This window comes from Rhipicephalus microplus, chromosome 8 (assembly GCF_043290135.1).
Source record: "Rhipicephalus microplus isolate Deutch F79 chromosome 8, USDA_Rmic, whole genome shotgun sequence".
NCBI lineage: Eukaryota > Metazoa > Arthropoda > Arachnida > Ixodida > Ixodidae > Rhipicephalus > Rhipicephalus microplus.
In genome coordinates, this window is record NC_134707.1 from 59,872,078 (window position 1) to 59,899,149 (window position 27,072).

Below are 27,072 nucleotides of genomic sequence, written 5' to 3' on the forward strand. Positions count from 1 at the left end.
TATTCTTACACATCTTTACTATGCCCAAACGGCTAAAGACACTGCTCAGGCCGACCTCTCTACCTTTCTGTAAATAAATTCTGTCTCTTCTTCTTTCTCACTCCGAAGTGTTGTCTAGTGACAAAAATGCAACACAGGCAAATGTGCAGGCTAATCACAGCCTTAGAAACGTCTACTGAAATACTCATCATGTAATTTAGTCTAATAAACAAAAGGATCGAGAGTGTAAGCCTGAAGCAGCGTAATGAGACATGCAGTGTGGGCAGCTGTAGTGAGCGCAAGCTTAATTATGTTCAGCAGTGTGGGAAAACAGCTCAAGAATAAGGAACATTCCCGGCGTATTGAATCTTACGGGAGCTATGCTGGGGCCGGCCGTAAGCGATTTAAATGACAAGAAAAACGCAGCACTCGAAAACCTAACCGTGCTGCTTCACGGTGCACAAAGAGAGGGAACCCCACAACGCATTACCGTATCGATAAAATTCCTTTTATTCGGCTCATTTTTAAAAACATTTCAGCCGCTTCAAAGTTTTTTTGGTGACAGTTTGTACTGATGGCGATCCGTTTAATGGTGGACGCTATGGGCTACAATGTAAGTGGAGAGCACACGTTCCGAAATTTAGGTCGCGTATCGCAAGTCACGTAACACACTTATGAAGCAACAGAGCACACAAAGTATAGCTTTCAGGTGCTTCTGAAGGTTACAGGCAGTCAAAACATACTGTACACGCGGTAAAAACAAAAAAAGTCATCGTAAGGTTTGTTGGTTAGTTTAAAAGTACCGCAAATATTTTTTAGGCAGTTGAGTCAAAGTTCTAAATAAGACATGCAGCAGGTGATGATTCAGCACAGCCCTTAAGCTACTAACAACGTTTTCCGGCCCGAGAGGAGGGAATCGTAGCTCTGGTCGATGCAGTTTCCCATTGGTTTCTCAAGAGACAGTCTTCGGCCTGGAAAGCATAACAAAGCAAGGAATGAATTCTAAAATTAGCAATGTTGCCAGTCGCGTGAAACGAACAGAATAAATCGTAAACTTTGAGGGCCTAGTTGGTGCATATTCACGAGAATTGATTGGCGCAAGAAAAATGTCCTTTGTGTGCTTTTCTCGTATGCTCCGTTTTTTTTTTTCGCCCTAGTCATTCTCGTCAAATAATTTTTTTTCGCGTGCTATCTGTGTTCAACACAAGGAAAGACAACACATAGCGCATTATTCAAAACACCGAAGGCGCCACCATTCCATTTGAAGACGTACACGCTAAGAAAAAGGAATCATTTGACGAGCCCTGTGTATTAGTCCCTTTAAGTAGTAACGGGAGCGTTTTTGGGGGGTCAATATACTTTCGTCGAAGAGTCGTTGGAGCAGCAATTGAGCAAACAACGCTAAAGGGTAACACAATATTTCTTGTTGTGGTGTTCATTGCGGTAACTGTGGTGTTCTTCGGGGAAATCAAATATATATATATATATATATATATATATATATATATATATATATATCGCTGTGTACTTAGCAAGCAACCTTTTAAGGGAAGCAACTGCTGCATTTTCATCGCAACACAGCCTGTTTACTTGAGTGACGCGAATGCAATTATTCACGATTTAGAACTTCAGCTGAGAGATGCGCACATTTCAGATGCACAAATCTGCTTCCGAATGTCTCTTACTGCGTTAAAAAAAGTATTGCACATGAAATGTGGCTTTCACAAACTTCAAAATGACTTGCTTATCGACAAAAGAGATTTTTGTTGCGAACACGCTTGTCATCACCTACACCTTGTGTGGTCTCGAATTGGCAAGTGCCACGCCACACCACGCTCTTGGAGTGAAAGGTCATAGCAGACATGGTCGGTACAAATCAAACAACAAACACACATTTATTTAGCTACTTTTCGAACAACGATATCGTCTGCCGTAATCGTAATTAACACGCTAGAACATCCGCACACAATATTACCATACACTCCATGCCAAACACAATAACACACACAAGGCAGCGTCGCCAACGCTCGACTTACCACAAGGGTCCCCCGGCGCGCAGCCCGCGGTGCCGAGCACCGGGGAACCACGGTAGAGACAACCGTTCGCGGCAACCGGCACGCGCAAAAGAGACTCAACTCTCGCCCGCCACCAAGGCTTGCTTCCGCCAGGGTAGGGTGGCTAGAATTCTAGCCACCCTAGACAGGAGTCACTGCCAGCGATACCCTATGATGACGATGACGATAGTGGTGCTCAACGCGAACACAACGCCATCTATCGCCCGGTTGTTGTAACTCGAAATGCGGTTTTGGGGCGAGACACGTGCGCCACGTGGCGCAAACCACAATACAGGGGGTGTCAGCATCCCCGCAACCTGGACGAATAGATCACACGTTTTCCAGATCTCACCAATGTTTTTGTTAAGGAGAAAGTATTACATGCCTCCTCAAATGCGAGAGCTGACTGTTAGCGGCATTGACACAAATGATATGGACATAATCGTAAGGCGATGACATCACCGATGGCCAGAACTTGTGACGTCACGGGATGACCTCACCACATGACATCGTCAGTTGGTCAAAAAGTGGTCCCACTACAAGGCCACCTTAGGGATAGAAAGCTTTCAATTCCTGTCAAACCTGAGGCATTGGACTCTAGGTATGGTGTTGAAAGGTTTCAGGAGAAACCAATGCAACGAAGCGAAAAGAGAATGGCTCACGCCGTTTCCGCCATCTTAGGCAAGTGCTCAAGAGACGGTACGATTTTTTTAAAAGACGGCAGTCTTTGTTAGGATACTTGAACGCAGAAATTTCGGTCTGCGTCTGTCTACCACTCAATTCAGCCCCAGTTTTGGCACTTCCGTATGACCCAGTCATCTTTATCTGGTGGCAGTGTTCATACTTGTGAACATTGACGATGAAAAAACAAAAGAAATGTAACGCTAGTAGTCTCAATACGCAAGTATTAGGTGGTGTGTTTCTTGACTTGGGAATACAAAAATACCTTATTCTGAAAAACCTAAGTAATTCTACACCTTACACGAATTACGTGTTTCTTACGGTGCGATGAAAAAGTGACGCTCTGCACGAAAACGCACCCTGTGGACTTCATGGTTCAGCCATTTGCGGGAAGCTCAAGGTTCTGTACGATCTCCTGTTTGTCGGCATTACTCCTACGTGTCCATATAGGGAGCCTACATGAACGGCCGTTTTTAGGGTGGAGACATCTTAATAAGTGCCTTCAAGAAACTCAGCCAAAACCAGCGGGCAACGGGGCACGCTGTTGCCAGCTTCCACCAAATTCAGCATAGTTTTCTGTGCGCCGCCATTTTGGAGCCAGCCGCCGCTCCCTCCAGCTACGTGAAGTACGGCGCAACAAAAAGGAGCCGACCGAGTGACAGCGGCGGTTCTCAGGGTCGTGTAAGCGACCCAGTTCTCAAAGTGAGCGCACGAAGAAATTCGAAGCCCACACACAAACACTTTCGACATAATACTGAGGTTACGTTGACACGAACGCAAGCGTGGCAACAGCTCAGACTAGCGAGCGCTTCTCTGTACGAACGCGCGGACGCGTCCCGTTTGTGGGCTTCCTACTCGCAATGCGTGGACGCAGCAACGACAACTTCGGTTATCTACTCATTCGCGAACACCGCAAAACACATATACGTGTGCCGCAGGAAAAAACAGTGAACGAAATACGCAGTACTCACAGAGCAAATACGAGACGCACTGGTGGGCTCCCAGCCGCCTCGCTTCACTTGAGCCAGCCATAGTTGTCGTCGGCCAGGGCTCGCTTGGAAGCGGAACATTCGCACCCACTTTCTGTTGTGGTTAGTGCAGAGCAGTACGCAGCATCCAGGCATTCTAAGGCTTCACCGGCAGCGTTTAACACGCTACCGCAACGTTAGACGCCGTATTATTGAGAACTAAACGCAACCGGGCGTAGACGCAGTGCGGGCACCAAGATGGGGCGACAGCGCGGCGTTGCTGTCTGGCAACATTGTGTTTTGGCGGGCGGTGGTGCGTTGGCGGCATGTAGTGGGTCAAAGGCTGACATCACCCTAAACACGGCCGTTCATGTAGGCTCCCTATGTCCATATCTCACACAGCGCCTCCACACAGAAGACTATCGTTTTCCGATTACATTTGCATCGAAACGCGCAGATACGTGGGTTTATTTTTTCTTACCGTGCAGTAAGTCGGTGTCGGCCGGTACAAAAGGTGTCTGTGGGAAACCAAGCAAATATCATCGTTCTCCAACGTCCTACGAAGCTCGGCTCGACGGAGCCAAGCTCATGGCCACGTTGTGCGCCACATCCTGGTCGAAGTATTCGCCTCGCTCGAAGTCCTTAGGATCACCGCCGAGAGTGTTGCCGAGAACGTTATGCACTTCGCTGGAATACCCCTCTCGTGGTTTGTAGAGTGCGACGCACGGAGACGAAGTCCAGAATGTGAAGCAGTACACGTCGTGGCCCGTAGTCGGGCTTTCGCTCTCCGGAACCAACGAGCACGCGTAAATACGTTCTTCCGTTATAGCCAGCGAGTCGGTGAGGACGTGCTTCGCATCCATCGTCAGCAAGAAGCGGTCCAAAAGGGCCTCCTGGACGTCGGGGGCGTGATAGAGAATCCAGGGACCGATCGCCCTGTTGGACATAAGACAGCTATAAATCGCGCAAATGCACTCCAGGCGCTCCTTCACGTCCGACATGAGAGCGATGCTCGAGCGGATTGTGGCGATGGCTTCGGGAACGGACATTCCGGTGATCTTCGGGATGGGAAGACAAATGTTACCGTCCAGGCAATACAGTTTGCCCGCTTGGACACTGGATAGCGTCGAGCACAACCTGTCCAAGTCTACGGCAGCCATCGGGAATAACAGAAAAGTACGCAGACGAAGGGTTTAACCTCTGAGGAGTCAGTGGTTGCTTGGGGCAATACTATCCTCGTCGGCCGCGGAGATTCACCGCCTAGACTGCCGGTTCGAAGAGCTGTGCCGTCCGTACACTGTTAGAGAATACTATTTACATGTCCAGCCGACAAAACAGCAGCCGTAGAGGTGCCGTGGCCGGCGCTTTCTGTTGCGCGCCAACCCGTCTCCAACCAGAGTTTTGTGAAGGGGCCTAATAAATAGTGCCGTTCACAGGATTGGCGCTTGCTCACGTTGGTGACATTCTACAATTTACAACAGTCCGTACCACAGCGATTTCGTTGTGGCAGCATTAAAATTATAAACGCACTACATACTTGTTCGGAAGTTGTGCGGCGGCGCTGCTCTACAGCCATGGCGCGCAAGAACACAGGCGAGCGCGTGGAGTATTGCGCAAGCCGTGGGTAGCCGCGGCTGGCCGCTGTCGCGACGGGGTATTTCCACCTTTCTGGAGTAGCGACGGCTTCCACCACGGATTCATTCCTTTGCGCGCCTTTTTTTTTTTACAAAGTGCAGCCGTTTAGAGTCTACAGCGTCAGCCTAAGGATTGCACGGTAAGTTTCAGCATGTTCAATCGTCTTTTAATTTTGTGTATCCACGAATCACCGATCCACTGCATGCGCCTTCTTTTTCTTTTTTTTTTTTTTTTGAGGCGAAACTTTTTACGCTGTCGGTCGTATGTACCGTGTCGTCGTCGTCGTAGTAACCACCTCTCGTTTAGTCTTTAGAATGCACGCTGGGTGGCGGTACTTGTATATCATGAATATGTGATGGAAAGAGGCGAAAAGGTGGTACTTGGACTGCGTCCCTGCGTCCGTGTGCTTTCTTTCATTTTGTTTTTACATTATTATTTTTTGCAGTAGTTGTGTCTTCGCCGTGCCACTGTCGTCCGTGGCGCAGGTCGCGTGAACTAAGAGTGCCGATTCTCGAGATGATGATGATAATTGTGCTTTTCAATTAGTGAAATGAAATGGCGGTGATGATGATGCTTTTTGTACCGAAGCGAAACTCACCATCGTTCTAGCTTTGCTGTCAAGCAGTTTTGATCGAGTTACAATGGCTGACGTCCTTTTTTTATGTAGTTATAATACGACAATGTACACCGTTCTTGTTTCAATGGCGCTCGATTATCCGTTATTTTACGGTGGCGTGACGCACTAATACGTGCCACGAGGATACGAGGAGGAGAAGACGACAAAAGCACTCCAAGTGCGGGATGGCTTTCCTGCCATTGTCTGTTCTGCGAAGAATCGGTATCTATTGAACAATATTTTCTATCATGTCGTAATTAGGAAAAGACTACTAGCTATTCTGTTTGCGAAGCTAGGTTCAAGTTTAACCACAGAAACACTGCTAAATTTATGTGCCTCCGTTTTGGGACATTGCCACAGAGATGTATTCGATACGACCAGTGTGCAATTTCATTCAAGCCACTAAACGTACTTCAACATAGTGCCCAATTTTACGGATTCTCGAAAAAAAAAACAAAAAACGTTGAGACGTAGTTTCTAATTTGTGAATAAATATGAGACGCACATCCTAAATTAATTGTGTTTGTCAAACTCAGCTGCCAGGTCGGCTCCAAAAATCAAGTTGTCGTTAATATAATAGTAAATATTTTCTAGTTTTTTTGTTTTTGATTTCTCACTCTTTGGATCTTTTTGATAATGTCTTCCGCTTTGTACATCTTTTTTTTTTGATAAGCAATAGTGCAGTTACCGTCCATATGATACTATAGATTTTCTTGGCCATTCCCCCAGAGTGGGTATGTGACATGGATTCTAGGCTACAGACAAACAAACCAGCAAACAAACAAAGGCTTTGTCTGTTCCTGTTCACGTCTCTCGAAATGGCTTCTGATAAATTATGTAATTTTAATTAGGTCGCCTGGAAGATCTTGGCACCTAGCAGGGACGTTTGTATGCCTGTGTTTCCAGCGGTTCGGGACGAGCGCATGATATACTATTGAAAAGTTCGCTCCAGTTTATTCTATTCTTGCATTATTATTCGTAAAATATCACGTGGAAACTCTTACAAACGGTGTTTATTACGCGTGATAAATTGTGTAGGCGTTGTTGGCTTAGTGTACAGACAATCTCGGGTGCCACGAATATAAGTACGTAGATAACAAAGAATAATTAAACCCAATTATTTACGGCGTGGGCCAAATCAAACTACTGGGGAACCACTCTCGTAACGTTCATGTTTTTTCTCCACTGGACGTGCAACGAGGGACACTCTTCAAAGCATATCCAGTCGAGCATTTACTTCCCGTTGGGAGACTATGCATGAATCTTGTAAAAAAACACAAAAAACGTCAGTCTTGCGTGGAAGGCGCAGGACAGTCACAGCGAAAGCTAGAAGAGCGGCCTTTCAGAGCATTTTCTAAACACTCATTAAATAACGGCTGCAAGCACACTTGCAGCCGTTACTGCTTGCTGAGTATCCACTACGGCATTAATAATAATGATAATTTTTGGGTGGCACTCGCTTGCTGGATTCCGTACCGACCGGTTGTGCCCTCGCGATCTCCGGCGTCAGCGTAGCTCTGGCCGACTGGGCTCGCCCTACGTCATCTCCTGACGCCGACGACCTTGGACGACAGTGTTGCTTTGACCGACTGGACTTGCTCTACGCCATCTACTGACGCCGACAAGAGCTCTCGCAAGTGGTGCCCCGTCCTCGGACTCCTGTGACCGTGTTTCCATCTTTCCTATCTCTCCTATCCCCTCCATTTGCCGTCGCTTTCTTAGGCTTACCACCTCACGCCTCTTCCTCTTTTCTACACCTTTACTCCTACCCTTTTAATCTCTCCTCATCCCCATCCCTTGTGAGCTACTGTTGAGGTGTCGCTCGCTGAAGCAGACAGTTACGGGGCTCACTTTTCTCTTCATTTCTCTCTTAAGAACCACTTAGTAGTAGTGTAGCAGGCCGGCACACGCTATGCTATCGTTTGTCGTTCTTGTGAGAATTGTGGTATCTGTTAAACACTAGCAAGGAATTTTGTGCCAATTGTTGATGCAGTGGCTGACGACGATGAAAAATTATGCCTGAAGTGGGTATGCGCCACAGTTAATAGGCGAACAAGAACAAGCTGTTGTAATGGGTTGGAGCATTGGACGACCCACTCGTTACGCTATTCGCACTGTGCGACGACTGCTTGTTCTTTCGCTGTTTTAGAACGTTTTATAAGTCGTATTAACGCGATCCCTTTCCCGCCATCAAGCCTGTCTAAGGCAAGTTTGCGAACAAGTCCCAAGCACCAGCGTGGTTTGATTCTGCTTCTGGTCACCGACGCATGCGGACGCAGGATGGCAGGCTCGTCAAGAGCTGTTACAGCGGCCGACGCTGGCCGCGGTTTCTCGTGCACATCCCTTCCCAAGGACTACCGTTTAATTCTGCCACGACTGCCCACAGGAGAAGGACTCAGACGCACGTTGGTTCTGCACTGCGACATCGCAGCGCGTCCGTACGGGATTAATGATTTCCGAAAGCCGCTCAAGGAACTAGGCATCATTCAAGAGGTAAGCGGCATAGGAGCGTATCAGATGTCGCACGTCTGGCTTGTTAACATGAAGACAGATGAGGCCAAGAAGACACTTCTGGACGCTGGTCTACTCTCCGTGAAAGACCGGCCCTGCGTCGTCGTCGACCCAGAAAGGCAAGGGGTGCGTCTCAAGTTGCATTGGGTAGCCTTTGACGTCAACGCAGAGACTGTACGGCGTGAATCCCGGAAGTACGGTGAAGTGAAAAAAGTTATCAGCGACAAGTGGAGAGACGAAGACTTCGAAGGAGTTGAGTCAACCACAAGATTCGTTCGGCTACTACTTAAGGAAGGCGTTACTACGGATCGCATACCCCACCAGATGCGTCTCGGGAGCGGCAATGCACTGGTGGTCGTGCCAGGAAGAGCGCCGCTGTGCCTGCATTGCCAAAACACGGGACACATTCGTCGCGACTGCAGAGTGCCAAGGTGCGCTGGTTGTCGCGCTTTTGGGCATGAGCAGGCGGACTGTACTCGTTCCTATGCCAGTGCAGCAAGTCGAGCAACAAATGCCGACCACAGTGAATTGCTCATGGATGAAGAGGAAGCAGAGAGGGCCGCGGCGTCGAAGGCAGGAGTGGAGGCGTCTCATGCAGTGACGACCAGCGAGAGAAAGATGGAGACAACTAAGCAAGACACATATGAAAATACGGTTATGGGCACTCCAACGTAACGGCGTTCGACTCAAATGGAAACCCAGCACAAGGCTGAACCAGTCATCGGGTCCGACGCTACTTCGAACATGGATACAGTTGAAACAACGCCAGTAAAGCGATGCCTGAATGAGGGAGACGTGGCGTCCCAGCAGCGTCTGACCCAGGAAGATCAAGGGCAGTGGCGAGTGGCTGGCTCCAAAAAGTCTCGCGGTGCTGGCCGCCTGCGTTCGTCGTCGCTTTCACGCGGCGGCGACGGGACGACGCCTTGAGCGTCGGCCGGACAGTGGTTTAGGTGTTGGTAAAGTAAGCGTCTTTCGCTCAGCTTTCTCTCATCACGATGGCGACGATTAGATTGGCGACGCTAAATGTACGCGGGCTTTCTGCCAAACGGTGGCAAAAACCAGCTTTACCGCCTGATTATAGAACAAGATCTAGACATCGTCGCTGTACAGGAAACTAAAGTAGAGAGTGAAGAGCACGCTGAGCGAATGGTGCAGCCTTTCACGAAACTGTTTGATGTGTGCGTTTGTCACGCGGTGGGTACATCTGCAGGTTGCCTCTCTTTAATTCGGCAGAGCCTCAATGCGAAAGTGGAGTCTGTAACTACCTGCGAGGCGGGTCGTTTTATTATATGTGATTTATCCCTACCAAGAGAAAAATGGAGAGTAATCTGTGTGTACGCACCCACTGTGATTCAAGAACGAAAGGAGTTCTTTGAAAAACTTGATATTTGAAATGTGAACGTAAACTAATTTTGACCGGGGATTTCAACTGCGTTTGTTCGAGTATAGATAAATCAAGTTCGAGGCCATACAGAGATTCAAGCACTGTCGTTCTACTCGATATGGTGGCGAAAGCTCAGCTAGAGGACGTGGGTGAATGTCTTTGCAGTGGAAAAGGGGTTACGTTTACCCACTTTCAGCGTTCAAGCCATGCTAGACTTGACAGAGTATACGTGTCCTCCGAAATCATTCCTTCGTGCCATGATTACAGAGTTACACCTGTTATGTTCAGTGATCATTGTTTGGTTTCATTCTCAGTGGGTAAACATAAAAGGAATATCAAGCATTTCTCTTGGGACCTCTGGAAATTTAATGTAAAGCTACTAAAGCATGAAGAGTTTAATCGGATTTTTCTAGAGGGCATAGAAGACTTAGCAAATAGAACACTTGAATCCTGGGGACATAAGTGGGAAATATTTAAACAGACCATTAAACTGAAAGCACTTGAGAGAGCTAGTATCCTGAGACATGCTGAAAAAGAACTTGAAGTGCGCTTGCGTGAAAACTTGCAACAGTTAGTAGCGGATGAATGTACTCATGCCGGAACATTTTCAGAGGAGATAAACATAACTAAACAGAAGCTTGAGTTGATAGACCAAGAACGTTATCGTGGAGCATTGATTCGAGCTCGAGCGGAAAACTTGGTAGCGGGAGAAATGCCAACAAAACGAGCTCTTGGAGCTGAGAAGAGACATGCCTGTAAAAATGAAATAAGAGAAATAGAATATAAAGGAACAAGGTGCCATACGAAAGAAGCAATATCCGGTGCTTTTTTTGAATATTACAAAGAGTTATTCACACCAACCAGTGTACACGCAGAACGTTTCAATAGCGATTTCATTTCATTAATGCCAAGACTTGATGATGAAAGAAAGGAAATTTTAGAATTGCCTATAACAGACCGAAAAGTTGAAAAAGCAATCGATAAGTTAAACAATGGTAAGTCTCCAGGACCAGATGGCCTGAGTGCTGCAGTGTACAAGGAATTCAAACACGTAGTTTCACCTATTTTCAGGGAGGTATTTAATGAGGCTTCTAAGTGTAAACAATTTCCACCATCGTTTTTGTCAGCCCACACGGTCTTAATACCTAAAACAGAAGATCCCGCGAAGTTAAGAAGTGTTACTGCATATAGACCAATTAGCCTAACTAATGTTGACTATAAAATATTGATGAAAATATTGGCCAGAAGACTCCAGACAGTTATGACAAAACTGATTGAGCCCCACCAAACTTGTGGTATAAAGGGAAGGAAAATAATGACCAACATAAACATAGCACGATCAATCCTAGAAAGTTGTGACGCTATGCATCTCAATGTTGCCATGCTTCAAATTGGCCTCGAAAAGGCATTTGATCGCGTGCCGCACGACTTGCTCCTTTCATTACTTGAGCACATTAACGTAGGGAGTTTGATTAGCGACGGAGTGCGCATGGCTTACACTGGATGCACGACGAGATTGGTATTAAATAAAACTGTGGGTGAGCGTATACCTGTGCTGTGGTCAGTGAGACAGGGGTGTCCACTATCGCCCCTGCTTTTTGCTATTTTTATTGAACCTTTCTGTTTAAGTGTAATTAATAACCCTGCAATAAGCGGCTTTAAATTGCATGAAGCTGAGGTTAGCCTCCTTGCATACGCAGACGACATTGCAGTTTTTTGTACAAATTATGAGAGTATAATGCATGCTGTAAATACCGTGAAAACGTTTTGCCAGGCGAGTGGTAGTGCCGTGAACTGGGATAAGTGCCTTGGCTTCTGGCATGTGGAATGGGACTTCACGCCAAGAGTATTTCTAAACATTAAATGGCAGGAAACACCAGTGAAGTATTTAGGAGTGCCGCTGGAGTTCTATCATGACAGTGAACCGTATTGGAAAAAAGAAACACAGGCATTGCGCAATGATGTAGAAAAATGGAAAGGTTGGGGCATTTCGATATTCGCACGGGCCACAACGTGCAACTTGTTTCAGGTGAGCAAGCTGTAATACGTAATGCAGGTTTTGCACTGCAGTAGAATAAGTGTACAAGAAATACACAGTGTATTTGCAATTTTCATATGGAGTTTTTATGGGAAAGATCAAGCCGCACAAACCTGTTCAGAAAAGTTAGAAATGGCGGGCTCGGATTAGTTCACTTGTACATAAGACAACTTGTCAATCGTTTCCTTTTTCTGCGTGATGTAGATTACCCCTTTTTGAGAACTGTTATACAACTAAGGTTATCTAGAGTGCTGCCGAGATTTTTCGTATCATCATCAAATATGCAAGGACCAATAGAAGGGTATTTAAAGGAAGTTGTTTCGTCTTTCCGCTTTTTTTCAGTGAGATTTTCGTTAGAGTATCTGGCTGAAGTACCACGTAAAAAATTGTATAAAGACCTTGTCGATGTTTTACTGCCTGTACCACTGTACCGTTAGCTATATCATGCAGGCCCAGGACAGGATATTCTGAAACGTGTTAAAAGAATGCTTGTAGCGCCAGGGGTCAAAACTTTTTTCTTTAAATTACATACTGGTACCTTACCAGTTATAACGTGGTTGCAGGGTAAGGGAATATTCGTGCCATGGAGCACAAATTGCCACTTGTGTAATAAACCGGAAACAATTGAACATGTGTTTATAGATTGCTGGAGCGGGGTCTTTTTCTGGGACATACTGCAAAGAACCTTGAAAAAAGAATTACCGTTAAGTCCACATGGCATCCGTTTTCTTTCGGTTAAAAACGAGGCAGGTGTACCTTATGATCTTATCATGCTTCTGGGCCTGCACAGTATATGGAAAACCCGATGTGCCTTTGAAAACGCGGATGTAGAAGTGCTAGCTGTGCGACAATATTTTTGCAAATATGTGTGCCATTATCTTGAAATGCTGAAAAGCCAAGAGGATGTGCCAGACTGGATTGGGTGCATTGAGCGATTGTTACGAATGCCCAAGTATTGATTAATAGTCAGCCAAGAGCTGACGGTACCTCAATGAATTCTGCGGGTGTATTTTGTGACGCACTTGAATTTGGACCAATATGTAAATATGTAAATTGTGAAGAGTCATGATATGCAAGGCAATAAAGAAAAAAAACCAGCGTGGTTCAGAGGTAGAATATTGGGCTGGCACTCAGCGGACGCGGGTTCGAGCCCCACTGTGTCATTGGTATTAATTATTCTTATTTCGTGCGAATTCGTTAGGACGGCGGCGGCAGACAACTACGGTGCCGAGCGTGACCCGATTTATGATCTTATAACAAATTTCGCTGCTAAGTAAAATGGTAAATAATATTTACGTCGGCTACAACAACGGCTACAAGAGTGCGGCTTACGTCGAGCTACGCGCTACCGTTTCAATTCCTGCCCTTTCTTAGTTAAAAAACAATGACATTAGTTACAATTAGCGAAGAATTGGATAAGACAATTTCCTGCAAATTTTGGAAGGCTAGATCCGCCGGCTACCTACAACATCCCAATTCTAATCGTAATCCTACTCAGAAGTCGAACTTTCTCTTACGTACTTTTCCGTTATTTCTGATGGCTGCGGTAGATTTGGACACGCTCTGCTCAACGCTATATATCCAGCGTCCAAGCGGACTAACTGTGCTGCTTGGACGGTGGCAGTTTTCTTTTCGTCTTGAATATCACCGAAATGTCCGTTCCGGACGCCATCTCCACAATTCGCACGAGTATCGCTGTAATGTGGGACATAAAGGTGCGCCTGGAGTGCGTTTGCGCGATTCATACCTGTATTCAAGTCCGAGAGGGCGATCGGTCCCTGGATTCTGCAATATCACGTCGCCAACGCCGAGTGTGCGGCGCAGGACGTACTTTTGGACCGCTTCTTGCTGAGAGAAGGGTATTCCAGTGAAATACACGAGGTTCTCAGCAACACTCTTGGCGGTGATCCCAACGGCTTCGAGCGAGGCGAATACTTCGATCGGGATGTGGCGCGCCACGTGGCCATGACTTTGGCTTGTACCAACAGGGTCCTGTTAAATCAAAATGAAATGTACAAGACGAAGTGAAAGATTGCGATCTGTCGGGACCGTTGCGGCACCTGGTCGAGCAGATCTGAACCACGCGTTCCTTTCTGCGTGGCCTCCGAGCTGAGTGCGAAGCGCAGTCAACGCAAGCAGCGCACCAGTGTACGCGAAGGCTACTACCAGACACATCAATGACTGCGGTAACCTCTTTGATTCAAAGATTTCGCGTTGAAAGCGACTGCAGCTAAAGCGAGCGAAGTCTTCCTTGTCCCGTCAGTGCGAATGCGTGAGACAAATGGACAAAGCCAAGAAAGTGTTTCTGTAGGATTTGTGCAATTCCTCGCAAACAGCCGAGTTACATTGGCGTTCCGCGGGGATAAGGCTACCAAGGAGAAAAACCAAAAGCACCCGCTTCGGGGTAGAACGTTTTCCTCCTTGGAAATAAGAGAATACCCAAAGACGGCCTTCGGGAACTCGGTCCTAAGAACTACGTCCACCCGAGGCTTGATAAAACTCAGTTGGTCAGTCTCGTCGGACAAGCCTCTGGGAGAACTGAGGCTGATGAAACGGAGAGCTGCATCCAACAAGGAGTCAAGCGTCTGCCCTAGGAACCCGCGAGAGAACGAACTTCAGGAATTCGTCATGTCGTGTGTGCTCCTAAAAAGCGGACATCAATTTGCTCCAGTCTGACGAGGAAGAAGGATTCGCCCTGGTTCCCGAACCACTGTACGAAGAAAAGGTGGCAGTGGCTCTATCAGGGAACTTCAGAGAACTGCGGAAAGTAACTCCGGCAAAAGCAAAACGAGAAGGTGAGAGGCTGTATGAACCAAGCGGGGGGCTCATTAGGTTGGCCCTGTCCGGAAGGACGTGGAAAAGTGCTAGCCTCTCTGTCTTCTTCACGGCCAAGACCCACAAGGAGTTGTGTCTGTTTCGGAGCATGACTCCTGGCAGAAACTTGTCGGACGGCATCTGCAAATGCCTTGACCATTGAAGGTACGTTTCTCGTAAAAAATCCCCAGGACGTTTTAGATTTTCTAGGGGATGAGTGCCCTCTTGTGGCTGTGCGTTTTCGGTAGACGTTAAAGACTTACTTTATTCCCTACCTCAGGACATTTTGTGCGAGGAGGTGAAGTCTGCATCCAATGCTGTGGTGGGAATAATTTTTTGTAGACTTTGTGGAACTAACGTAGACGACTCTGAGCTTTCTTGAACTTCTGAACTTTTATTCGCTGTCGACGTTCATCACGAGAAACGACAAATGGTACACCCGAAGACAGGACGTGTGCATTGGGTCATGTTTAGCTCCAGTACTCAGTGGTATTTTATGAGCTTGTTAAGACAAACGCATACAGCAAGGCTTGCTGAGACAAATACTGTTAAAGTATTCCTCTATGGTAATGATTTCTTAGTCATTTATAGTGCGGAACAGTGTGACACACGGCAGGACGCCGATGAGAGTTGAGCATTCATTCTGATAACATGACTAATTTGCATGCTGACGGCGGAGTTTTCCCGAGAATAACAAACTTAGATTTTTAGACCTAGAGCTTCTGCCAGAACCTGCCAGAACCAGAAAGATGTTTCTGCCAGAACCAGAAAGCCCTGATACATTTTAGTTGAGCGCACTCCAAGCTTGTTGAGCGAGGAATTGCGAAATCACGCGAGATGGCATCAGTGTCAAGGCCCTGTCATCACCAGGTTGAGAGCAGCTTAGTCATCCATATTATCAAACATAAGAAAGCAGGCTTTCCTTATCAATTGCTCTCAGGCAAGAAGAGTCACTTCTGAATGAAATAATGCAGGGAAAGATTGTGAAGCCCACAATTCAGAGACAGCCAAAACGGAAATGTTCTGCCATCACTTTATATGCACAAACTTTCACACTTCTTAAAAAGAATTATTCGGGAAAAAAATGGGGTGAAGGTTGTTTTCACAGAAAAAACCATCCAGGCGTTCTATACAAATTTATGAACAACGAAAGATCTTCAGGTATAGGGTATAATAAGAAGCGCGAAAAAATGTTCGTAGAATGTAATACATGCGTTGTATATCAATTTGCTTTATCATGTGGTCGATACTACATCGGTCAGACGGAGGAGGAGGAGGAAGAAGGGAGGAAATGAAAGGCAGGGAGGTCAACCAGGCGCACGTCCGGTTTGCTACCCTGTACTTGGGAAGGGGTGAGGGGATTAAAGGAGAAGAGAGACAGAAGTGAAGGGCAACGTGTGTGTAGATGTGACCTTGTCCATCGCACGCTTATAAGCGGTCGCGTAGTCTGGTCGTCTTTAGAAATCTTAGCAATGCCCGCGTCGCTTTGCTGGCCAGTGACGCGTAGAGCCATGAGCCAAGGATCTTCTTTTCGGAAAAAGGTCTACTGTCTAGTGTCTCTAACGTTTCGCGTAGCAAGTTGCGTTCGCTCGCAAAACGTTCACATGAACACAGTAGATGTTCTATCGTCTCGTCAGTGTCGCACGATTCACATCGGGAGCTATCCGCCATTCCTATGCGAAAGGAGTACGCCTTTGTAAAAGCTACTCCTAACCACAGGCGGCACAATAAAGTTGCATCCTGGCGGGAGAGGTCCGATAGAACTTGAAGCTTTCTCGATGGGTCCAATTTGTGTAGGCGGCGGTTCCTGACACTTGGGTCACTCAGCCAAGTTTCCGACATGGTGTTAGCGAACGAGTGAAGGCCCCTTGCAGCGTCGGTTCTCGACAATGGAATTGGGGTTGTCTGGGCGTCCGTGTGGGCGGATCGGGCAGCATTATCTGCAAGGTCTTTACCGACAATACCACAATGTCCCGGTAACCATTGGAACACCACGTCATGTCCTTTCGATAAAACTTCGTCAATCACTTCTCTTATTTCATTCACTAGTTGTTGATGCTCCCTCTGTCGTAAAGCTAATTGCAAGCTCTGAATGGATGCCTTGGACTCGCAGAACACAGCCCATTTTTGAGATCGGGCTTCCGCGATATAAAGTATAGCAGCACGTAAGGCGACAAGCTCCGCTGCTGTGGATGTTGTCCTATGCGACAGTTTGAACTTTATAGTGACCTGGTACGTCGGGATGACAACAGCACCTGTGGAGCTGTCAGCCGAGACCGATCCATCGGTGTAAATGTGGGTCCTCTGGCCGTATTTTTTGTTGAGTAGCGACAATGTCATCTGTCACAGGACCACTGTTGAATGACGGCTCTTGTTCGTTATTCCCGGAATAGTGAGGTACACCTGTGGTTGTTGTAGGCACCACGGAAGTGACGCTGGTCTTATTGCTGGAGTAAGGCCAAAAGGAAGGCATTCTTCATGGGCAGAAAAAATCTTTGAAAGCATCGCTTGTGGTCTTTGAAGTGGCAACACTGCAACATGGTGACCAGGAACTCGGCAGAGGTGTCTTACGTGGGCTATCAAGTTGTCAGTGGTGATGTATGTTTGAATTGGATGCTCTCTTGCGATCTTAATTGCCCCGTAGGTTGAGGTGCATCGCGGCAGTCCTAAGCACACGCGTAGTGCTTGTCCTTGCAGACTTTCGAGGGTGCGGATGTTCGTCTTGCACGTACTTGCCAGTAATGGCAAGCTGTAGCGCGAAAATCCCAGAAACAGTGCCCTGTATAGCTGCATCATTGACCTTATCGATGTGCCCTAAGATTTTCCGCAGAGAAACCGCATTATATGGACAATGGAAGTTAGCGTTTTCTTCAGGTAATCGCAGTGGGCACTCCACGAAAGGTCGCTGTCAATAATCACACCCAGGAAGCGATGGTTCTTCTGGTATAGAACGTCAGACGGGTCGCTGCATGTCTCCTTAAGGAGCACGCAGATCTCAAGCGTGCATCAGTGGGCAGCCACCTGGAAAGTAACTGAGCCAATTGTTAGTGCACCCCGATGCTTGATGAATGCGAACTAATGTCAAGATTGACAAGAGGGCACGGGAAATGAAGCGTTTTTGATTCGCAAGGAGGTAACCGAGTGTGTAAGTGCCCCATTCGAACAATGAGCACAAGTATCTTGTCACTTAAAATGTAATTTAAAGATTCGTATAATAAGATGTTCTGGCACATGCGCCATCATTTTTTCGTTTTTGTGGGTCGTCATCTCGCACTCTTGGCTTTATATATACGGCCGCCATCTGTGCGATAAAGTGGTTGCGAGTGTGCGCTTTGTCCCATGTGACTTCTTCGTGAAACGTTCTGCGCACCAAGAAAGTATATTTCCTTCAAAAGAAAATTTGTGGCGTTCCACTGTTTGCAAGGCCCACTGTTTCTGGCATGTGATGTTTCGGCTGTCCTGCTAGAACAGATGCAACTTCGTATACCTTGCGCTGTCACAAGAGCTAGGAAAGTGCGAAGCGTCGTGAAACTTGTTGAGGAATGACGCGCATGCTCGGGGGGGTTGATGGCGTATGTTGAAGGGTAGAAATATCAAACAATGCTTGAATTTGATTGGCCACAAAAGACACAGTTGAGAAGCAAATATACAAAAAGCATGGGTGCATTTGAAAGTTCTTTTATTCGACTGCATTGTCGATACCGGGATGTGTCGGCTTGCATAAGACCCAACATGTTTCATAACATACGAAGTGCGAAGTCCCTTTCTCATCGCCTTCGTGACAGTTATGAAGGAACATGTAGGTGGACAGCATTAAGCCATTCTGTCGAGGCCTCGTCACTCAGCTAAGATCAAGATGATGTTCCACTACGCAGGTGACGACAGATGGTGAACGGATAGGATGATGCTCTCTTCCAGGTGGTGCTCACACACACAAAAGGGGCTCCCGAAGAGGAGCGCAACAAGAAATTCAATGCATGAAGCTAAAAGTGGAAATTTAGGTTAAAATGAAACATTGAGTAAAATAATGTTCAACACAGCTGTCACTACAGCTTTAACAGGTGTGGTACTTATCAAGATTTTTGTGGCTGCAGTCTCCGATGGGGATGCGTGCTTATTTGTAAGTCGTCTATAGTGGTTTCAGCAAACTGCACAGTTCATGAAAAATTTTGGTCCGTCAAACGACATCGTCTTGATGCTGGACAATCAATGAAGAATTGTTTAACAAACGAAATAGTTATTCACGGTGGATAACGCAATAAACCGGCTACGGCAGTTATGAATCCAAGCAAATCGCTACTGGTAATAGACGTTACGGAAATTAGCAGTGTTAAATTCAAGGGCGCAGATAAAGACACGTCGGGCTTGCAAGCATCGCTGTGTGTCCCCACGTTAATGGCCGTGGAACCACGTTACCAGTGATGTTACTAGCAACGACTGTTCAATGAGCATTACGTTCAATTAGGCAGAAGTGTATAAATCAAGAAAACCGCGTGACATATTTTTTTATGCTTGATAGTTATACAGTAAATTCAGGATTGTCCAAGGAACGCTACATCAATAACGGTATAATTAAAAATGAACGTGTTTAGCCACATCTACGCAGTTACTATTCGCGAAAGCAGACCTGTTTGTGACGTTGGCTACAGAGATCACGGGCTTAAATTCTCTTGGCAGAGCAACTACGCCATACATAGAAAGAGAATAGCCCGCAAAAATGACTTACGGTATAAAGTCGGTGGCCGAAAAGGAGGGACAGTTCACCGCGTTGCCCACGGACGGCATGGGAGACAGTCGGCGGCTGCATCACGGGAACAATTGGAGGACGCCAGCATACAGCGACTTCAAGTATCGATAAACGCCGCAACTGTAGCTTCGTGGCGGATTTCCCAACGTCTGTCAGAGGACGGTTTCGAGTAACGGCGAATGTATGTCGGGAGTTTCGTGTATGGCTACGCAGGGCTTTGTGTACCAGTCGACGAACAAGTAAGGCCTGAAGTCCCTGCCTCTCTCTTCTTCGGGTACGAGCAGGCAGGTACAACAGACGTTTTCCGTCGCCTTCGTAAACACGCCGTAGACGCGTCTCTGCCGCATTTTTTTTTTCAGGATGTCGCCGATGATATCAGTGGGGTCCTCCCTACGGTCAGCGCGATAGAGAACCCAGGACCCTATGACGCCCAGGCCGGCCATGCTGGTGAATAAGTGGGCCGCGCAGTCCAGACGGTCGCGCAGAGCGGCTATGGATTCCAGATGGGCGCGAACCACGCTGACTGCTTCTGGTACAGACTTGTCGGCGAGCTTTGGAAGGTCGGTGAAGCCGTCGTTGTCCAAGCATCGCAGTTTGTGTTGCGGCACTCTGGAAAGGTGTGAGCACAGCACTTCCACGTACGCCATGGCTGCCAGTGACCCTGAAGGCGCCTGTGGAAGCTGAATGTTGCGTGGAGTGTCGGCCTATGGCTAGAGGGAACCCTCGATGTACTTGCTGTTGTGACGAAAACGTCGGTCGTATCTCCTACTTGCGGCGAAGATGCGACCTGGAAGGGTGAAGTGAAGCAGCTTGTGTTCACCTCCCGCTAGTCGGATGTCGAGCCTGAGGTTAAAAAGCTTCCCGACCGATGCGGCGTTTGAACATACTTTTTTTTTCAGCAGTGTGGCGACAGGCTTCGCTTCGTTCGAGCGTTGGCGGCGGGTTGCAATGCAATGCCTCGCCGCAAGGACTTTAATGCACGTGCTTACTTGGTCGCTGGTCACGTGTCTGATAATGGATTTAGCTGGAAGGGGCGTCATTCTGATAAAAAAAAATTACAAGCAGCCGTACATCCACGCGCTTAAGGACTGTGATGTAATTTCCGATAGGTGTTTATAAACCAGGATCTTTCATATCTTAATGCGAAGCATTTCTTAGCGAACTTCAGCGAGTTTGACCCTATCTGTCTATCTATTTATTTAGCTGCGTACGACTTTTAGCTCTTCTGGCCGTTTTTATAACGAGATATATACCACAATTGGTATGGCATAACATGACTGTATGATGGGCATAACTGACTATAGTCATAGCATGAAAATCATGACATGTATGTCATGAATGTTGAGGTTTACATGTAATGGTCTTGTTATTCACGCGGTCGTTTCGTTCACATGTAATATAGTAAAACTAGTATGGTACGACGTGACTGCATGGCGAACGTAATTTACAGGCCCTCATGTGGAAATCTTCGCATGCGTGTCATGTAAGAACATGACTGCGTGCAACGCTCATGATGTGCTCGCGGTCTTTTCGCTAGCTTCACATGCACCAAATCTGCTATTACGTGACGTGCATGGACGACAAAGGTAAACGACACGTCCAAACATGATAATCAGGACATGCCTGTTACGTAAAACATGACGACATGCTACGTTCATAGCGCAGTCGCGGCCGTTTCGCTAGCTTCACATATGCCAAATTCGGTGTTACATGGCGTGAATAGACGAGGAAGGTAAATGGAACGTCCATACAAGATAATCATGACATGCGTGTCATGTAAAACATCACTGCATGCTACACTCATAGCGTGCTCGAGGCCACTTCGCCAGCTTCAGATATACCAAGTTTGACATTGCGTGACGTGAATGGACGACGAACAAAAATGCCAGGCGCGAACATGATAATCATGACGCGGAAGTCATATACGACATCATTTACCTCCACCTCGTAACGTTGTGCTGATTTTAAAGTGACATATCAACCTTCCTCATTCGTGCTTCGCATATCATCGATTCCCACTGCACGTGGTTTGTTGTTCCTGAGAGTTCTGGCGCAAACCACCGCGGGGGGGATCTGCCAATTTTTCATACCTTCGTTTTTCATTTCTACTGTTTCGTATATATGCGGTGCCTACTCCCGCTAGTCGGATGTCGCATATATGAGGCGTAACATGTCCCATATATGAGGCGTAACGTATACGAGGCGTTCGATTATCAATCAAATCGGCAGTTTTTGTTTTTCATTCTAGCAAGTTCGAGTGATTGAATGATTTTTAAAAATACCCATCATTTGCATAACCACTTCATGTAGCCCCGCCACGGTGGTCTAGTGGCTAAGGTACTCGGCTGCTGACCCGCAGGTCGCGGGTTCGCATCCCGGCTGCGGTGGCGGCATTTCCGGTGGAGGCGGAAATGTTGTAGGTCCGTGTGCTCAGATTTGGGTGCACGTTAAAGAACCCCAGGTGGTCTAAATTTCCGGAGCCCTCCACTACGGCGTCTCTCATAATCATATGGTGGTTTTGGGACGTTAAACCCCACATATCAATCAATCATTTCACGTATCCCAAAATAAGACTATCGTCTTGAATATTATTTGGAGTGTAACGTCTCAAAATCGTGATATGATTATGAGAGATGCTGTTAGGGGAGGGCTCTGGAAATTTCGACCATAACTTTCTTTAAAATGAGCACTGACATTGCACAGTAAACGGGCCTCTGCAATTTCGGCCCCAACGAAATGCAACCGCCACGATCGGGATCGAATCCACGGTGACCTTTGCTTCCGCAGCTGAGCACCCTAACGACGGAGCCACCGTGGTAGGCAGAAGAGTATTCAAGCATTTTCCTATTTGATGAAACATCGTATGTTTATTATATGGAAATGACACAGGGCTTGTTATTTCCTTCACATCACGATTAGGACAACCATGTTGTCCGTTCTCGGCTGAGACATTAGGCATGTCAAACGAAAGACTCCTGTTTTTTTTTTGCAAGTACACAATGCAAAATATATGAAATCATCGCAGGCAGTGTCACGTACATGTACGGTACAACTTTGCTGAGCATTTCTATTGCAGCTCTTGAAGAATCGGAGGAGGTGCAACCGCAACCAGTTCTAGCTTGCCACTGCATCGGCGCATGCAGTGACAATTCTGGCGGTGTCCTGTTGACACAACTTGTTCCCCGATTGCGGGTTTCTTGTCACCACTTCATCTAACTTCAGTTCTGCCCGATGCTGGAAAAGAGAAAAACAGTAAAAAAAAGTTGCGTTTTGAACAGCCAATTGTATTAAAGCGTGAAACTCAAAGAGATTCATTTTTAGATGTGCATAATGATTGCTGAATAACACTTATAGGAGTTCAAGATCTCTGCAGAAAGTTGGCCGGCTTGCATGAAAATACAGTAATTTCCGTTAATGCCACCACTGTTAGTAAAAAAAAAACTGGATAACCAGGACATCTTTTGTGGTTCTGACCAGAGTATGTATTCTTCGATGGCATCAAACTCCGGTTAATTTGTTATCGTTTGACAAATCCTGCTAATTCGGAAATTTATCAGAACACGTATAGCGTCGTAACTGTCACTGCGCAATGGAGCAAAAACGGCGTTCGAGAACGACCGAAACGGCTGCGTTCCTTCAGAAGTCGTCGTCACCATGCATCTGCAATCTTCCCGCAATCGTGTTGTTGGTGACCAAGGCTTCAGTGGCTGCGGAAAACACCTTTGATTTTATATTTGCCCCGGCGCACGCGGACTGCATGGCCATTATCTGTGATCGAGTAGGCAGTGACCAGTGCAAACTGCGACAAGCAGCAGCTTCGCATCCTTTCGAAAGTTTGTAGCCTCCATCCATCATTGAGCCTCGCCATACATCAGCACCAGATGTGGCGTTCAGCAGTTTTGTTTCGACTGCGCACGAAGACCACGAGCGTTTCTCCAGACTTGAGCAGCCGCTAAGATCGTGTTATTCGCAACCGTGGAAGCGGCTTTCAGTATAGCTTCCTTTCTACTCCAGACGATGCGCGTGCAATCTCGCAAAACTCAACCATGGGGGAAGATGTTAGCTTCAGCAGCCGTGCACATGTCGACTTAAAGCTCGCTTGCTGCATTGGAATGAACTAGTGACACGTAGCCGGCCAGTTTTTGCTTGTGACGTACTTATATAGAGGCGCATGCGCAGAACCCATCTCACTCACGGACTTGTCGCGCTCGCGTCATTCCAGGACCCGAAAATCGAAAACTGGCGTTGGTCCTCAAGACGTCTTGTGTCACCAACTAAACGAGGCAGACGCAGTGTGGGGCCGCGACCCAGTATAACAGACAAACATTACTACGTTATGATGTTCTATAGAGGGTTGACTCGGGAAGCCCTCTCACACGTGAAGAGCCACCGCTGGCAGTTTCCACGTTCCTATGGCATGCCGTAGCTGACCACCACGCCTCGGGACTTCTGAACAGCCCGCAGCTGAGCGGTGAGTTCGGAACTCTTGAGCGCCTCCTCCCACTCCGCTTCCGTGGTAAGACGATCGTTGTGCTGTAACGAAGAACACCGCCAGAGCATGTGCTCTAGTTTGCAGAAGGGTTCTCCGCAATCCGGCAGATCGAGTTCGTAGGAGCCCATGTACCAATACTGAGTCTGGCTTTGCTGGGATAGAAACAAATTTGCAACATGCAAAAGGGGTGAACACTGTGAGCCCAGGAGAGCTTGATGTGAGGCGGGGGATGGACCCTGCTGTTGATCTTGCAGTCCTTAGTCGCCTTGTTCAATGTTTGTAGTAAGAACACTTGTAGAGCTCCGCGTCCTCACATGCGACCACCGTTAACCCACCGCAGCGGGCAAGTTTGTGCGTGCGACGTGGGTCGTCGGGACCACGTCTCGCCTAATTTGAATTTTCGCCTCGTGTGGAGTTCCTCGCGTTTTGCGAAAGCCGCCTGCGTTTGACCTAACCAGATCTCAAACTCCTCTATCCCCCCGAACACAGAAACGGCCTTTTTAATGCATCTATAGGAGACCTGGGGTCATAGGTAAAGCTCGCTGTCATCGTCACGTACGCTTGGCGGTGGTGCTGCGTAATAAAGCAGGGGTTCAGAGCGCGCTTCGACGTAAGACGCGGGTGTCTTGAGCCGCGGTCACAAGGCGCACGCCATGTGACCGTGGCTCAATGTCGGAATGAAGACTTCGACAATAATATCAGCTTTTAAACTTCTCTTGTTTAGTTCGTGCTTCTTGGTGTTTGAGCGGCTCACTTCAAGTGTAGAGCGACAGTTTGTTTGCATTCGTCTTTGCGCGTCTTTTCTGCTTGTGATGCCGCTCGCCATTGTTTGCGTGACATTACAGTTTGTTGTTTTAGCGTTCATTCCTTTTCCCTTGTGACGAAACAATGTACAATAAGCGCTTAACAATGTATCTCGATTCCTATGACAGAAGATTAGCCATGTTCTTTCATCTCCAGAAGTTTCCACTCTCCCCCGAACATCTACTTTATTTAATTATGTTCAAAAGGCGAGAGCCACGGCAAGATTATAAGCGTACAGCCTCATCCGTCCCTGCAATGGTCATACTTTACAGCCAAAATGTTCGCTCCAGTCTAAAACCTTCTTACCTGTTATCATATTTCGTAGGTGGCGTAAGACTGGCAATGTCGGCCCCTAATGACCAGCGTTGCCGTAACAGTTGACGCCGATTCCAGGTCCCCAAAAGTGCGGCTTTCCAGAGCTACCAAACGTGCCTCCAGGAGTGAACGAACGAGGAGCGCAGAACGTCCTCCCGGTGGTTGGTGTACTGCGGCGCTCGGCAGCTTGTTCCGTGCGGTGAAGCAGCGAAGTTCGTGGTATGCAGGCCTTCGACGGTGACCAACCAACAGGTATGCCGGGTTTTCCCGAGTTTCCTCCGTGCACCACACTTCTTGGCTTCTGCACCGCGTATGGTTAATAAGTGTTTCCCCAACTCATGGGTGGCCTGTAGCGTCTGCGCCAGTAGAGCATCCATAATCCGATCGCACCTAGTTCGATCATCTGGCAGCATATATGGGCAATGCAACACAGGCGCCTCTTCAGGACTCCTATACTTTCCAGCTACACGGGAATAGCACTAACGACCCTTATCAAGGTCATAGTTCTTGCTTTGAGAAGTCCAAAGCGAATTGTTCGTCGAGGGAGCCTAGCGTATCCACTGACAAGCTCGAAAGGCGGAAGCGCAGTGAGTTCAAGTCGCTCAACGTCATTCCCGACAGCGAATGAGGGTCTAGCGTTAACCATGACACTCACACACTGCTCTTTTCAGCGGGGATAGGCGCTGCGAGTCTATAGCCTATCGTTAGTCGGACACATCTGACTTAAGCATGACATCAACCAGACAAACCCGCTGTGCGTGGCGTCGAAAGAACGTTTCCTGTAACAAATAGTTCGGAATGATCAGTGTGTATAAACGTAGCAACAGAAAAAAAAGGAGAAATTCCAAGCTGGGTTATCAAGTTAGACAAGGTGATGTGCTCAAGACTGTATCAAAGGCCGCTGTTTGCTATGTCATTTCATGAATCGAGAAAACTGAGGCGTACCCTGCGCATTCTAGTATGTTAGTTCAGTCAATGATACGATAGGGCATCATGAAAAATCTGGCAATCTGGCTGCACTCTCTACAAGGAGGAAAAATACCTGGATGCGAACGCGCTTTCACAGAACATAGAGAAAACTGCCTAGATTCGATACACCTTAACCTTTCGTATTGAAATTTAAGCATTTAATCATGGCGCCGATTCGATAAGAAGCCATATACGTAACTTCCAGGATTACAATGGGATCGCAAGGTGTCGTTTCGAAAAAAATAAACAGCGCTGGCTGGATCGGGACTCAAGAAGAGGACACAACAGAGGTGCTGATGGATACTGTCATATTTTTTTGCTCAAGCAATATGACTAAACTATTACGAAAACACTTTGTTGGATGTTGGCGTCTGTGTCGTATCCTCTTGCGTGTACATGTTCATCGAGAGCCTTTTTTTTTTGTCGACGCTACATTTCCAACAAACCCGAATTTCAGCAGTACTAAATTACGAAGAGATTATACAAAGGAAAATATAGGAAGAAAGCGTTTGAGGAGCAACAGGCCGGAGATTTTACAGGCGTCTTTGACTCCATCATGATCACGCTCTTCACCCTTACTAGTCCCACTGCAGGTCAAAGGCCTCCAGCCTTGTCCTGTGCTTGTTGCGGCCACGCTGTCCTCGCAGTATTGTTTTTAGTGACGCGATGTAAGGAGATGTTGGCGCACAAACACGACGCCGGCTACTCCTTATCTCTTAGAGGTATCTAACATATATACTTCAAATGAATACGTTGGTTCATAATCTCAAACTTTGGTAGCACAGAATCGATGAGGAAAGGAAGGAACAGCGCTCTGCCCTGTATTTCTGGGTTTCTTCCTGTTCTCATCGACGTTGCGACAGTGCACGTGGGGTCCAAGCGTCCGTACGGACGAAGTCCATAGCACATACAATATACACAACTAGCACAACTAGGTAGCACAACTAGGTAGAACACAATAGCACAACTAGGTAGAACATGAGATTTCAAAACGTCTTCGACAATCACACGTATGCGCATATACGGTGTTGTTAACTGATTGAAGAGCAACTGATGCATACAGTC

General features: G+C 47.1%; 1 protein-coding gene across 1 annotated transcript; it reads right to left on the reverse strand.

Moving 5' to 3' along the window:
* Positions 1-465: 465 nt before the first annotated feature.
* Positions 466-20,354, reverse strand: LOC142768546 (uncharacterized). Its single transcript, XM_075870545.1, has 2 exons — positions 19,407-20,354; positions 466-950 (listed from the first exon to the last, which is right to left on the reverse strand). The coding sequence occupies exon 1, from the start codon at positions 20,072-20,074 to the stop codon at positions 19,580-19,582; it is 495 nt and encodes a 164-aa protein (XP_075726660.1). The 5' UTR covers positions 20,075-20,354; the 3' UTR covers positions 466-950; positions 19,407-19,579.
* Between the last annotated feature and the right edge of the window lie 6,718 nt (positions 20,355-27,072).